At 45.1% G+C, this 15,093-nt stretch overlaps 1 protein-coding gene across 1 annotated transcript in view; it reads left to right on the top strand.

Annotated features, from left to right (window-relative positions):
- LOC123360174 (teneurin-3-like) overlaps positions 1-15,093 on the top strand; it is a gene marked incomplete at its 3' end in the record, with an annotated part of 45,282 nt that overhangs the window by 11,039 nt on the left and 19,150 nt on the right. Inside the window, exon 3 of the mRNA XM_045001184.1 lies at positions 3,428-3,603. Within this exon, the coding sequence (XP_044857119.1) occupies positions 3,495-3,603 (109 nt within the window). The remainder of the gene's footprint in view (positions 1-3,427; positions 3,604-15,093) is intronic.

Below are 15,093 nucleotides of genomic sequence, written 5' to 3'. Positions count from 1 at the left end.
AGTAAAAGAGCAGATTCATTCCTGATATAACTCCAGTGTATCTTACTGAATAATAATTATATTATAACATAATTATTATAAATCATTTTATGATTTGGCCACCCTCTGTTTCCTCCTCTGAAATGCACACACCTATATAGTTCTGTATTGCTGTTGGTGTTTCTGGCAACAACAAAATTCTGCACAGTGCTCCTTCTTAACCCAGTTGGTGAGGATTTACGAGCTTCTTGAAGCCTCGTTTGAACATGTTGCCTCAGAGCTCATGTAGAGTGGCATTCGCCCCAGAAATTTCAGTTAAAAAATGTAGTCAGCATTAGCATGGTGATTGACTCATTGAGAGAGTCCCAAACATCGCTTTATTTTTTCCCCTCTAATTCTGCCTACAACCTTTTTGGGCAGGCGTGCAAAACAATTTTTTACCTACCCAATCCCCCAAATTAAACCAGCTCCTGTGTCTGTGATCACACCTTAGTAGGGTGATGGCCACAAACATAAACTGAGGATTAGGAAATGATTCATTAGGATACATCAAAAACGAAACTGCCTACATTTGCCAAAAGTTGCCATGCGGTTATATTTGAGATGCTGCTGTTTTCCCTGTATCACAGTTTCAGGGTCATTGCACCATTATCCTCCTTGTCCCTGGTCTGCTCCTGGAGTGCCCAGTCAGGTCTTAGATCTCCAGCTGTTACTGGTCTCTGGGCAAAGATCCTTGACTCACTCCCGTCTGACTAGGGTTTTTGGAAGGGCACAGCCCCCTGCCTTACGCTATGCTAAAGACCAGTGTCTGTGCATTGTTTTTTCTCCAAGGGCAATGACCAGCATATTGCCGGCAATTCCAAGTTACTACACAACTCAGGGTAAAAACATTATAGAGAAAACATATTAAATATACCAGGGGTCACTCATCAGTCTTATGGGGCCCTCTTAAGCCAAAGCATTCCCACCCTTTTGAAAGGATTTGGGAGCCCTGTTGGACAGAAGGTACTGTTCATTCGTGGGTCAGAAAGAAGGCCCTGGGTCTGTTCAAGGTTATCCTTTTATACTGAAAGCCCTTTCTTTGTCTCCCACTCTCTGGAAATCCCAACTTGAGCCAATATATTTCATGAGCCCAGGTGGTGCTTCGCTGGAGTTACTCACAATCCCCAAGATAATCACCCCCCACTATTTTTAGTTCCTGGAGGAACTCTGGTAATCATAGAATCATAGAATCATAGAATTCAAGATCAGAAGGGACCATTATGATCATCTAGTCTGACCTCCTGCAAGATGCAGGCCACATTAGCCGATCTACCCACTCTTTTAGCAAGCGACCCCTGCCCCATGCTTCGGAGGAAGGCGAAAAACCTCCAGGGACACTGCCAATCTGCCCTGGAGGAAAATTCCTTCCCGACCCCAAATATGGCGGTCAGCTGAACCCCGAGCATGCGGGCAAGACTCTCCAGCCATACCCTCTGAAAGAGGTTAAGAATATCATATCATTGACCCAATTTGACCCAATTAAGTACCAGTTTGGCACTTAATTGACCTATTGACTAAGCCCGTTATCCTATTATACCATCTCCTCCATAAACTTATCTAGCTTAATCTTAAAGTCATGGAGGTCCTTCGCCCCTACTGTTTCCCTCGGTAGGCTGTTCCAGTATTGCACTCCCCTGATGGTTAGAAACCTTCGTCTAATTTCAAGCCTAAATTTCCTGACTGACAATTTATATCCGTTTGTCCTCGTGTCTACATTAGCACTGAGCTGAAATAATTCCTCTCCTTCCCTGGTATTTATCCCTCTGATATATTTAAAGAGTGCAATCATATCTCCCCTTATCCTTCTTTTGGTTAAGGAAAACAAACCGAGCTCCTCAAGTCTCCTGTCATACGACAGGCCTTCCATTCCTCGGATCATTCTAGTGGCCCTTCTTTGTACCCGTTCCAGTTTTAACTCATCCTTCTTAAACATGGGAGACCAAAACTGCACACAGTACTCCAAATGAGGTCTCACCAACGCCTTATATAACGGGACTAGCACTTCCTTATCCCTACTAGAAATACCCCGCCTAATGCAACCCAAGACCGCATTAGCTTTTTTAACGGCCACATCACATTGCCTACTCATAGTCATCCTACGATCAACCAGGACTCCCAGGTCCTTCTCCTCCTCCGTTACTTCCAACTGGTGCGTCCCTAGCTTATAACTAAAATTCTTGTTAGTCATCCCTAAATGCATAACCTTACACTTCTCACTATTGAATTTCATCCTGTTACTAATACTCCAGTTTACAAGGTCATCCAAATCTCCCTGGAGGATATCCCGATCCTTCTCCGAATTGGCAATACCTCCCAACTTGGTGTCGTCCGCAAACTTTATCAGCCCACTCCTACTCTTGGTTCCCAGGTCAGCAATAAATAGATTGAATAAAATAGGACCCAAAACCGAACCTTGAGGAACTCCACTGGTAACCCCCCTCCAACCCGACAGTTCCCCTTTCAGTACTACCCTCTGCAGTCTCCCCTTTAACCAACTCCTTATCCACCTCTGGATTTTCATTTCGATCCCCATCTTTTCCAATTTAACCAATAATTCCTCATGCGGTACCGTATCAAACGCCTTACTGAAATCCAGATATATTAGATCCACCGCATTTCCCTTGTCTAAAAAATCTGTTACTTTCTCAAAGAAGGAGATCAGATTGGTTTGGCACGATCTACCTTTCGTAAATCCATGCTGTAATCTATCCCAGTTGTCATCGGCCTCCTGCTCCTTAACCACTCTCTCTTTCAAAATTTTTTCCATTACTTTGCATACTACAGATGTTAAACTAACAGGCCTGTAGTTACCCGGGTCACTTTTTTTCCCCTTCTTGAATATAGGAACTACATTAGCTAATCTCCAGTCCAATTAGCTAATTCTCACCAATGGAGCAGAACCCAGTCGTACATGAAACCCTACATAATTTTAACATAGAAGTATCCAGAGATACGGCATGGGGTTTCAATATCTGTCACACCCTGTATTTAGACTAAGAAACAATTGTGATAGAGGTGTGGTATCTGGAAAACATTGATCCCTGGAGTATGTGACATAGTTTTATAACACTTGATTCAGACGAAAGAAGGCCTGTCCACACTCGTCCGAGAATTTGGCAAGAGCTCTGCTAGCTACACTGACTACATTATTGTAGTTCGTGTGGTTGTGGTCCCACTGTGGACAGAGTGTGTATCATAAATATTTTCACTTGTACTTTAAAAATATGCTGTTTTTTCTATGCAAGTGTTGTGCAATGTATTGGTTTCAAGAATCTTTGTAGGCTGAAAAAAATGTAAGATATTAAAAAAAAAAAGGCAAACAGCTTTAAGGAGAACCAAAAATGTCTCTGCCTGTTCCATTTGTTTATTTATTATTGTGTTTTAATAGAGTCTTTTTCTCCCACAGGCATTTCTTATTCAGAACAGGAACAGGGACAACACCACTGTTCAGTACTGCAACACAGGGTTACACGATGGAATCTGGCTCTGTTTCTCCCCCTCCTACTCAGCCAGTACCTAGAAATACACTATCAAGAAGTGCTTTTAAATTCAAGAAGTCTTCAGAGTGTTGCAGCTGGAAAGGTACTGCCCTCTGTGCTATAAAAGTCTCCGTGCTACTGGCAATACTGTTATGCTACTGTATAGGTAGGTTCTAGTTTATATGATTATCATCACCATAAATCTGGATGTCTGTTTTGTTGGTTATATATGGACTGTGCCCAACTGTACAATATAAAGCTTTATTTTTATCTGTAGGTTCTGGTAACAGCTTAAACCTTCAGAGAAATTTAATTGAAACTCTTATTCTTTAGATAGGATCTTAAAAAATTAAGTACTTTGCAAGTATTTTTCAGCAGAATAGCAGTTGAAATACCTTAAAAAAGACTATAAATCAGAAATGTCAAATTTTTAAGATACACCTCTACCTCGACATAACACTGTCCTCGGGAGCCAAAAAATCTTACCGCGTTTATAGGTGAAACTGCGTTATATTGAACTTTCTTTGATCCGCTGGAGCGCGCAGCCCTGCACCTCCCGCCTCCCAGAGCACCGCTTTACCATGTTAGATCCGAATTCATGTTCTATCAGGTCGTGTTATATCGGGGTAGAGGAGTATATAAAATATAAGCTGTAAATACCTGTCATTCATATTGTACACAATTTCCAACATATGTATTGTATATTCTCTGTTTTCTTCCCCATCAGGCATAACTTACCTTATTTAGCATTTCAAATTTTTGTTGTTGTTAGTTGTTAGGATCTCATGTATTTGGATTTATATAGCGATCAAAGGATTACTAAACACTTCAAGCAGAAACAAGTATTTGTTATCTGTCTAAGCAGATGACATAAACACAAAAAAGTGGGAAAAAATAATGTTTTTCCACTCAGTCTGTCCTATTTTTAAATAATTTTATATTTTGCTTCATTGTCTGTTAACGTTGTTTCTTCCTCTTCTTTCGTGCCACTTCCCTGTTCGGGGTCGGAGAGCGTTATAGCCTTCTGCCAAGACTCGTGCTCATGTCCACTGATATCTGATCCATGTACCAAGCCTTTGGCCTCTCCTTTGGTCATTTCCCATCCCCGATCATTGCAAGAGCCATCCTACCAATCAGTTGACCCAGGCTCTGAGAATTGCTAAGACACTTTTTTTTCTTTTCAGTGTAGACACAACCTAAGTCTTCAGCAAATCACACATTCCAAGGTGGCTCCCTTCATGTAGTCACAAACTGCCCCGTCCCTGTGGGGCGCCTCTCCTGCACAAACTGCCCCGTCCCTGTGGGGCGCCTCTCCGGCGCACGCTGCCCACCAGTCATTCTTCATGATAGAGCAAATATTTAAATATCAATGGCAACATAAAATGCATTCTGTCATTTATTTTTTGTTCTATTTTTGTAATATAAATGCTATTTTATTAAATTAAAAAGCCCAGTAATGCATGAAACCATTTTTCATTACTACTCTTGTATGAACTCTTAGGTAAATCCATTCTGCACAGAGTAGAAGAGTGAGATTTAGACCTAACAAGTGAAACATGTAATGGGAAAATACATATTGTAGCTTATATTTCACTGGGTTAAATATAGGTGAAATTTAAATGTCTGGCTTGTCAGTATGACTTATATGATGGCAGAAAGGTCACAGGGATGTCAGGGAGAAAAATGCAAATGACACAAGAAGAGCAAAAGTCAAGGAAATACAGTATTTTTTTTAAAAAGTCATGTCTTAGGCATTGTTAGATAGTTTCATATGTTTTCCTCATTTTAGTGTAACTATGTAGAACTGTGCTTGTGCTGTGATTACTGGGTTGATATCTGTTCACTGTTATTGCCAGTCCAGAAATTAACCTATTTTATTATCATTATTACAAAAGATTTATATTGCACGGTAAATGTATGTTTTAACAAACAAACTCTCCTTGCCCTGAAAAGGTTAAAAGCTACAAGACAAAGTCAAAACTCACAGCCCTTTTGGGAGTCTGAGGGTACGTCTACACTACCCGCCGGATAGGCAGGTAGTGATTGATCTATTGGGGATCGATTTATCGCATCTAGAGTAGATGAGATAAAATTGATCCCCGATCGCTCTGCCGTCAACTCCGGAACTCCACCGTGGCGAGAGGCGGAAGCGGAGTCGATGGGGGAGCGGCAGCAGTCGACTCACCGCCGTCCTCATGGCCAGGTAAGTCGACCCAAGATACGCCGACTTCAGCTACGCTATTTGCATAGCTGAAGTTGCGTATCTTAGGCCGAGTCCCCCCGCCAGTGTAGACCTAGCCTGAGAGTGAGGAGATTATTGACTATGAGAATAAGAGATGAGGGATAACCTTAGGAGATGCGTTTTCAAATAGAATTTGAAGGTCAGTGGGTACTTGGCCAACGAAGACAGGTGTAGGTGGAACCATGAAGGAAGAGTGAGAGCCAAGGGCAAGGAAAAATATTAAATCAAATTAACCCTTTGTATAGATATTTTTAAATCAACCTTGGGAAATGAGAAACATCATCAATCCTCTTTGTTCACTAATTGACTTTCTGTCACTATGGTATTGTCCCTGAGTTTCTGCTCTTTATTATTCTACCATCCAGCCAAGCATTTAATATGACAGTTGCTGTTATCACGTTCACCCACAAATCCCAAAGGGCTGGATTCTGTTTCAGTTGGACTTAGTGGCAAGACTCTCACTGATTTCAGTGGGGCAGAAGATGTCAAGAGTAATAGATTTGTTTTTAATCATGAAAATCACACAGTACGTCTCTCTCATGACAGCAGTGACAGAAGCGTAGCTGTAATCGTTGTGAGTTTATTTTATTCTATTAATAAGAAGTACAATATGCTTCCCTGCATTGCTAAGTTAACATTATTCTGCTGCTCCTAAAGCTCACTTACTGGCAGTAGTAAGAAAAACATAACTTAATTCATAATGCCATTTAAATTGAATGTTTATTGCAGTACCTGTTAACAGGCATGAGGGAAAATTATAACTTAATTGCCATTAATCACCTTTGCTTTCATTATGTGATCATAAAGACGTCTTCTTTTATCTGGATTTAATTGAAATACAGCAGTGTCATTCTTATTAAGAGAGAGATTCTACACTTTTATATTTATGATTGCAGTGGGGTGGTTACCCGCTCCTGCCCTTCGGGGCTTACAACAGCCCAGGAGAGGGATGTAGCTGGGGCAAGAAGCCTGGGCTGATTGGGAGAAAGCAGGCCCAGCTGCGGCCAGGTCCCAATCAGGCCCAGCTGGTCCCTATAAGAGGCAGTGAGCCAGGAGCCCAGACACTCTCCCTCTGGCTGTAGAGGGAGAAGGGCCTGGCTGCAGGGAGCTAGACAAGGTACCTAGAGTAGAGCAGGGCTGGGGAAAGGCAGGGGAGCTGGGGAGCTCCTTCCTAGAAAGCCCCAGGCTGCGGCCTACCATAAGGCCAACAGGTACTAGGGGTTGCAGAGGGCAGCCCAGGGGTATGGCCAAGGCAGCAGGTCCAAACCCCTTTGCCGATGATAAGTGGCTGATACTGCAGTCTGCCCCAGTGAACAGGGGCTAGATGGAGACTGGGCAGTAGCCAATACTGAGGCAAAGTGGGGATAGTTGGGTGGGGGAGACCCAGTTAAAAAGGCACTGAGGTCCTGGAAGGGCGCTCCTGGCTGGAAGTGAGCTAATTCCCAAGGACAACCAGCAGGAGTGAGTCTGGTATGTCTACAATGATGTATAGGCCAAATCTGCCCACATGGTTGCATGTGGATCCTGTTGGATCTTTGGACATGAGTAAGAGCCACAAGCTGTTTTCCTTCAGTCTTATTAAAGTCAGTATAATGAGGCTTCCCTTCTGTCAGTCTTTTAAGGTTAGTATACCAGGAACCTAGAGATAGCTCAGTGCTTTGAGCAGTGGCCTATGAAACCCAGGGTTGTGAGTTCAATCCCTGAAGGGGCCCTTTAAGGAAGTGGGGTAAACATCTGCCTGTGGATGGGACCTGCTTTGACCCAGAGGGTTGGGCTAGATGAACTCCTGAGGGCCCTTCTAACCCTGATATTCTAAGCCAGAAATTTGGCTATCACTTTCTCAAGTGTTTAGGCAAGAGTCTAGGCACCTTTAGAGCCTTAGGGTATGTCCACACTACCCACTGGATCAGCAGGTGGGGATCAATTTATTGTGTTTTATCTAGTTGTGATAAATTGATCCCTGAATGCTCTGCCATCAACTCCAGAAGTCCACCAGGGCAAGAGGCAGAAGTGGAGTCAACAGGGGAGCCCTAGCCATCAATCCTGTGCTGTGAGGACGGGAGGTAAGTCGATCTTAGAGACATGAGTTTCAGCTATGCTATTCTATTCTTGTAGCTGAAGTTGTGTCTCTTAGATTGATTCCCCCCCCCCCCCGAACATGTAGACCAGGCTGTAGGAGGTCCCACAAACTGGAAGTGCTGACAAAGCACATAGCTCCCTCTAGAGTTCCTTAGGGCCATGGTTTCCACACTTTTTAGTAAGGCAACTCACCGACTGCATTTCATCTATTTTGGCAAACCACCAAGGGTCTAAATCTGTGAGCGGCCCCCAAATCCTAGGCCAGTATCCTTTTCTTTCACCTTCTCTGCTTAATCCTGCTCCTCACCATGCCAAGGGGATGCACTGACCCCCATAGCAGCACCCTCAGCCTTGGCATCACAATCCTAATCCTGGCCCAGTGCGGAAGCAGAAGAGGGGTTGGAGAGCAAGCCCATCCCACGCTCACCCCACAGCGGTGGCTCCTGCCATAGGGCCAAGCCTGGCTCCCCACTCCATTTGCACTTGGAACCCATGATCACTGCACTGCTCAGGTTTGTTCCAGCCACCCCTCATTCTGACCTGAGTGGCACTGTGACCCCATGCCCAGGTTGCAACGCTCATAGCAAGGAGCTGGGCCCAGTCCTGTGGGACAGGAACTGCCACTGAAGAGTGAATGTGGTATGGGGTTGGCTCTCCAACACTCCTTCCCCTTAGGGATTCCCTCTACACCGGGCCTACCACTCATGTAGAACTTTTCTGCAACCTGGTTGCTTGGGACCCACTGTTTGGGATCCTCGGCCTTAGGAGGCTTGTTGGTGTCTTAGGAAGTCTGAAAGGGGGCTCAATTCCTTCAGGCTGCTGTGTATGTATGTATGTGTCTAATGGGTGCTCTGGAGTAAAGTAAATAAGTCACTGGTGAAGTTTATCAACATCTGAGGATTGTAGAGTCTGGTGTGCCGTCATAAGGTTCCTATTTCAACACTTTTAATTCCCGTTTTAAATTTCATAGAATCATAGAATCTCAGGGTTGGAAGGGACCTCAGGAGGTCATCTAGTCCAACCCCCTGCTTGAAGCAGGACCAAACCCAACTAGATCATCCCAGCCAGGGCTTTGTCAAGCCTGACCTTAAAGACCTCTAAGGAAGGAGATTCCACCACCTCCCTAGGTGTAACGCATTCCAGTTCCTCACCACCCTACTAGTGAAAAAGTTTTTCCTAATGGCCAACCTTAACCTCCCCCTCTGCAACTTGAGACCATTACTCCTTGTTCTGTCATCTTCTACCACTGAGAACAGTCTAGATCCATCCTCCTTGGAACCCCATTTCAGGTAGTTGAAAGCAGCTATCAAATCCCCCCTCATTCTTCTCTTCTGCAGGCTAAACAATCACAGTTCCCTCAGCCTCTCCTCATAAGTCATGTGCTCCAGCCCCCTAATCATTTTTGTTGCCCTCCGCTGGACTCTCTCCAATTTATCCACATCCTTCTTGTAGTGTGGGCCCAAAACTAGACACAGTACTCCAAATGAGGCCTCACCAGTGCTGAGTAGAGGGGAATGATCACATCCCTTGATCTGCTGGAAATGCCCCTACTTATACAACTCAAAATGCCATTAGCCTTCTTGGCAACAAGGGCACACTGCTGACTCATATTCAGCTTTTCGTCCACCGTAACCCCTAGGTCCTTTTCCGCAGAACTGCTGCCCAGCCATTCGGTCCCTAGTCTGTAGCAGTGCATGGGATTCTGCCGTCCGAAGTGCAGGACTCTGCACTTGTCCTTGTTGAACCTCATCATATTTCTTTTGGCCCAATCCTCTAATTTGTCTAGGTCCCTCTGTATCCTATCCCTACCCTCCAGCGTATCAACCACTTCTCCCAGTTTAGTGTCATCTGCAAACTTGCTGAGGGTGCAGTCCACACCATCCTCCAGATCGTTAATGAAGATATTGAACAAAACCAGCCCCAGCACCGACCCTTGGGGCACTCCACTTGATACCGGCTGCCAACTAGACATGGAACCATTGATCACTACCCGTTGAGCCCGACCATCTAGCCAGTTTTCTATCCACCTTACCGTCCATTCATCCAGCCCATACTTCTTTAACTTGCTGGCAAGAATACTGTGGGAGACTGTATCAAAAGCTTTGCTAAAGTCCAGAAATAGCACATCCACTGCTTTCCCCTCATCCACAGAGCCGGTTATCTCATCATAGAAGGCAATTAGGTTAGTCAGTCATGACTTGCCCTTGGTGAATCCATGCTGACTGTTCCTGATCACTTTCCCCTCCTTTAAGTGGTTCAAAATTGATTCCTTGGGGACCTGCTCCATGATTTTTCCAGGGACTGAGGTGAGACTGACTGGCCTGTAGTTCCCTGGATCTTCTTTCTTCCCTTTTTTAAAGATGGGCACTACATTAGCTTTTTTCCAGTCATCCGGGACCTCCCCCGATCACCATGATTTTTCAAAGATAATGGCCAATGGCTCTGCAATCTCATCGGCCAACTCCTTTAGCACCCTCGGATGCTGCGCATCCGGCCCCATGGACTTGTGCTCGTCCAGCTTTTCTAAATAGTCCCGAACTACTTCTTTCTCCACAGAGAGCTGGTCACCTCCTCCCCTTACCGTGATGCAGAGTGCAGCTGTCTGGAAGCTGACCTTGTCTGTGAAGACAGAGGCAAAAAAAGCATTGAGTACACTAGCTTTCTCCACATCCTCTGTCACTAGGTTCCCTCCCTCATTCAGCAAGGGGCCCACACTTTCCTTGACTTTCTTCTTGTTTCTAACATACCTGAAGAAACCCTTCTTGTTACTCCTAACATCTCCGGCTAGCTGCAACTCCAAGTGTGATTTGGCCTTCCTAATTTCACTCCTGCATGCCTGAGCAATACTTTTATACTCCTCCCTGGTTATTTGTCCAATGTTCCACTTCTTATAAGCTGTTTTTTTGTGTTTAAGATGAGCAAGGATTTCACTGTTAAGTCAAGCTGGTCGCCTGCCATATTTACTTTTCTTCCTACACATCGGGATGGTTTGTTCCTGCAACTTCAATAAGGATTCTTTAAAATACAGCCAGCTTTCCTCGACTCCTTTCCCCGTCATGTTATTCTCCCAGGGGACCTTGCCCATCAGTTCCCTGAGGGAGTCGAAGTCTGCTTTTCTGAAGTCCAGAGTCTCTGTTCTACTGCTCTCCTTTCTTCCTTGTGTCAGGATCCTGAACTCGACCATCTCATGGTCACTGCCTCCCAGGTTCCCATCCACTATTGCTTCCTCTATTATTTCTTCCCTGTTTGTGAGCAGCAGGTCAAGAAGAGCTTTTCCCCTAGTTGGTTCCTCCAGCACTTGCACCAGGAAATTGTCCCCTACACTTTCCAGAAACTTCCTGGATTGTCTGTGCACCGCTGTATTGCTCTCCCAGCAGATATCGGGGTGATTAAAGTCACCCATGAGAACCAGGGCCTGTGATCTAGCAACTTCTGTTAGTTGCTGGAAGAAAGCCTCGTCCACCTCATCCCTCTGGTCTGGTGGTCTGTAGCAGACTCCCACCACGACATTACCCTTGTTGTTCATACTTCTAAATTTAATCCAGAGACTCTCAGGTTTTTCTGCAGTTTCATACTGGAGCTCTGAGCAGTCATACTGCTCTCTTACATACAACACAACTCCCCCACCTTTTCTGCCCTGCCTGTCCTTCCTGAACAGTTTATATCCATCCATGACAGTGCTCCAGTCATGTGAGTTATCCCACCAAGTCTCTGTTATTCCAATTACATCATAATTCCTTGACTGTGCCAGGACTTCTAGTTCTCCCTGCTTGTTCCCCAGGCTTCTTGCATTTGTGTATAGGCATGTAAGATAACTCACTGATCGTCCTGGTGTCCCAGTATGGGGCAGGAGCCCTCCCCTCTTGCACTCACCTACTTGTGCTTTCTCCCGATATCCCACTTCCCCACTTACCTCAGGGCTTTGGTCTCCTTCCCCTGGTGAACCTAGTTCAAAGCCCTCCTCACTAGGTTAGCCAGCCTGCTTGCAAAGATGCTCTTCCCTCTCTTCGTGAGGTGGAGCCCGTCTCTGCCTAGCAATCCTTCTTCTTGGAAGACCATCCCATGGTCAAAGAATCCAAACCCTTCTCTCCGACACCATCTGCGTAGCCATTCGTTGATTTCCACGATTTGACGGTCTCTACCATGGCCTTTTCCTGCCAGAGGGAGGATAGACGAGAACACCACTTGCACCTCAAACTCCTTTATCCTTCTTCCCAGAGCCACGTAGTCTGCAGTGATACGCTCAAGGTCATTCTTGGCAGTATCATTGGTGCCCACGTGGAGAAGCAGGAAGGGGTAGCGATCCGAGGGCTTGATGAGTCTCGGCAGTCTCTCCGTCACATCATGAATCCTAGCCCCTGGCAAGCAGTAGACCTCTTGGTTTTCCCGGTCAGGGCGGCTGATAGATGACTCAGTCCCCCTGTGGAGAGAGTCCCCGACCACCACCACCCTCCTCCTCCGCCTCTTGGGAGTGGTGGTCGTGGAACCCCCATCCCTAGGACGGTGCATCTCATGCCTTCCAATCAGTGGAGTCTCCTTCTGCTCTGTTCCCTCAGATGTATCCTCCACTCCGCTCTCTGCACTAGTACCGGCAGAGAGGACATGAAAACGGTTGCTCACCTGCGTCTGTGTTTCTGGTACATGGATGTTTCTGGTACTCTTTCCTCTTGTGGAAGTCACATGCCACCAATTATCCTCGCTGGCCTTCTGTCCCCGCTGCGTAGCCTGCTCTGAATCTTCAGAACATTGTGCCCGCTGAAGCTGATCCTGACGTCTATCCAGGAAATCCTCATTTTCTTTTATGGAACACAGGGTTGATATCCGTTTCTCCAGACCTTGAACCTTCTCTTCCAATATGGAGATCAGCTTGCACTTCGTACAGACAAAGTCGCTTCTATCCTGTGGAAGGAAGACAAACATGGCGCATCCTGTGCAGGTCACAACAGCGGATCGCTCAGCATCCATAGTCTCTTCCGTCTAAGAGCTTCCTTACTTGTGGCAGAAGCTACTCGGAGAAACCTGCGAGAGGGGAGCCTAAGTAGGCTCTCTCCAGGCAAACTCCTTCTGTTTACCTCTCTGCTGTTCGCTGCTCAGCTGATTCACAGCTGACTGCCTTTTTATAACAGTCAGGCCCAGCTGGAACAAAGCACTCCCAAATCAAACTGGTCAAACAAGCAATCAAACAATCAAGCACACAGTCAAACTGCATATTTACCTGTATAGTCAGTAATTTGGTCTTGTGCCAATAACTCAGCTAGATCAATCAACTCAGTTTTAATCATCTCAGGGATCCTATTCTTAAATCGTGAGTTCCCCCCTGGCACGAGGCTATCCACACCACTTAAACCCTTATTGTGAAGCTTAACAGGTGTGGATGATGCTGCATGGACTTTCTACACAGGGTAATTATCAGACAATGGAGAAAATCTTCTGAAGTTGATGCACTATATATTTTTTCAATATACCATAATGGCAGTTTTAATTTATATTTTAAAACAAATGTTTAAATGATCTTCGTTATGATTTGTTCAGTGCGGTGGGACAGGTGCCCATCCCATTCAGGAAGGGATTAAAGTGCTCTGAGCACAATCAGCTCCATCCCGGCACACCTGTGAAGCTTGGTAAGCCTGGAGATGGACAGGTCCTCAAAAGGGAGGATCCCTGCTTACTGGAGGGTGGCACTCTGAAGGAGCAGGACTACAACTCAGAGCTCCCCAATCTCTGGAAAAAAGGGTTGCTGACTAGCTAAATGACTTGAGAGCCTTGGGTGCCTAGACCCTCTCAGAAAAAAGAGGGATGGATGCTTTTCTCTGCCTCCCCCCTTATCCCTCCCCCCGTCTTTGGCTTCCTGAAGTCTTAGGACTCAACTTATTGTGGGCTGTGGAAGTTTACTGACGTTTTGGGTTTGGATTACTTTAACTCCCCTCACAAGGGGGAAACACCGTGAACAGCACAGCTGAAGTGCTATACTCTGGACTCTCAAAGGTCTCGTCTGTGCTCACCTTGTTAACCTATTTGGTTGGTAGATTATTCTCAAGCCTCCCCAGGAAAGGGGGTGATGGGGCTTGGGGGGACAGGGCTCCAAGTGGCCCCTCCCTGAATGTTTGTTTAAATCACTTGGTGGTGGCAGCAATACCGTCCAAGCACAAGGAAAGGAATTTGTGCCTTGGGGAAGTTTTTAGCCTAAGCTGGTGGAATATAAGCTTAGGGGGTCTTTCATGTGGGTCCCCATATCTGTACCTCAGAGTGGGGAGGGAACCCTGACAGGTGCCCCCCCCCTCTCTATATATAGCTATAGATAATATGGAGAACAAATAGCTTTTCCTGGGAGAAGTGTTCTTTCTGGATTTTTATTTATTTTGCGTTTTGTTTTGTTTTGAGGTGGGGAGGGAATGGGAGGAGACTGGAAGAGAAGAATTTCCAGGTATTTTCAGGTATTTACATATTCTGAATTTCTCTCACTCTGAATTGTATAAAAGAACATGACATATATTTGAAATTTTTTGAAATGAGAAACATTAGAGTCTAATTTCCATCTGCGGAAGACAACTTCAACTATTTTAAAATGTTAAAAGGGAAGTGATGGGAACATCAAGAATCTTTCTGTGCCTAGTAAGAAACAATAGGAAATTTAGAGAAGCCCCATTGATGGGAAGGGAAGTGAGTGGAGTCCATAATGGTCGAGAGAGGGATTTGATTAGCGTGGAGTGAGAGGGATGTGGTTCGTGGGTGCAATTGATTCCCATTTTTGGTGGAGTATATGGAATGCGTGGAGTTATCTGCTAGGTGGAATTGGTTTGCTAAAACGTGGAAACTTCAGAAAGGGTGGGCAGGACATCTGATAAAGTGGGTCTGTAAAAAGCTTGCTAGCTCGTCTTCTATTTCAGTCTTCACAGGAGATGGTTGATATTCTATTGTGAAAGTGCTGATCAGTTCTGCAAATAAGTGCTTATTATTTAGTGATTACCAAACATCAGTGTGTGAATTTATAAGACTCAACATGCCAAAAGTTGGAGAAAGTGGTAAGAACCAAGCAGTTAAATATGCTGGAGTAGGGTGTGAGTGTTGTCAAAAATTGCTAAGTAGAAGGATAGAAAGGGTTCATACTTGGCCTTGCTAGTGTAGAAAGTAGGTATATCTGGATTCTTCAAGATCAGATGTTCCACAGTCTCTTCAAGTTGAAAAACTGAACATTAATTGGTTTTATGATCCTGCAGGTTAAACATTTTCAGTGCCATCACCACCACTGAAACATAGCTATGTAAGTCCTTG

This window comes from Mauremys mutica, unplaced genomic scaffold, assembly GCF_020497125.1.
Source record: "Mauremys mutica isolate MM-2020 ecotype Southern unplaced genomic scaffold, ASM2049712v1 Super-Scaffold_100221, whole genome shotgun sequence".
Lineage (NCBI taxonomy): Eukaryota > Metazoa > Chordata > Testudines > Geoemydidae > Mauremys > Mauremys mutica.
Note: the sequence above shows the minus strand (reverse complement) of the source record. Positions and strands in the feature narration are given on the sequence as shown.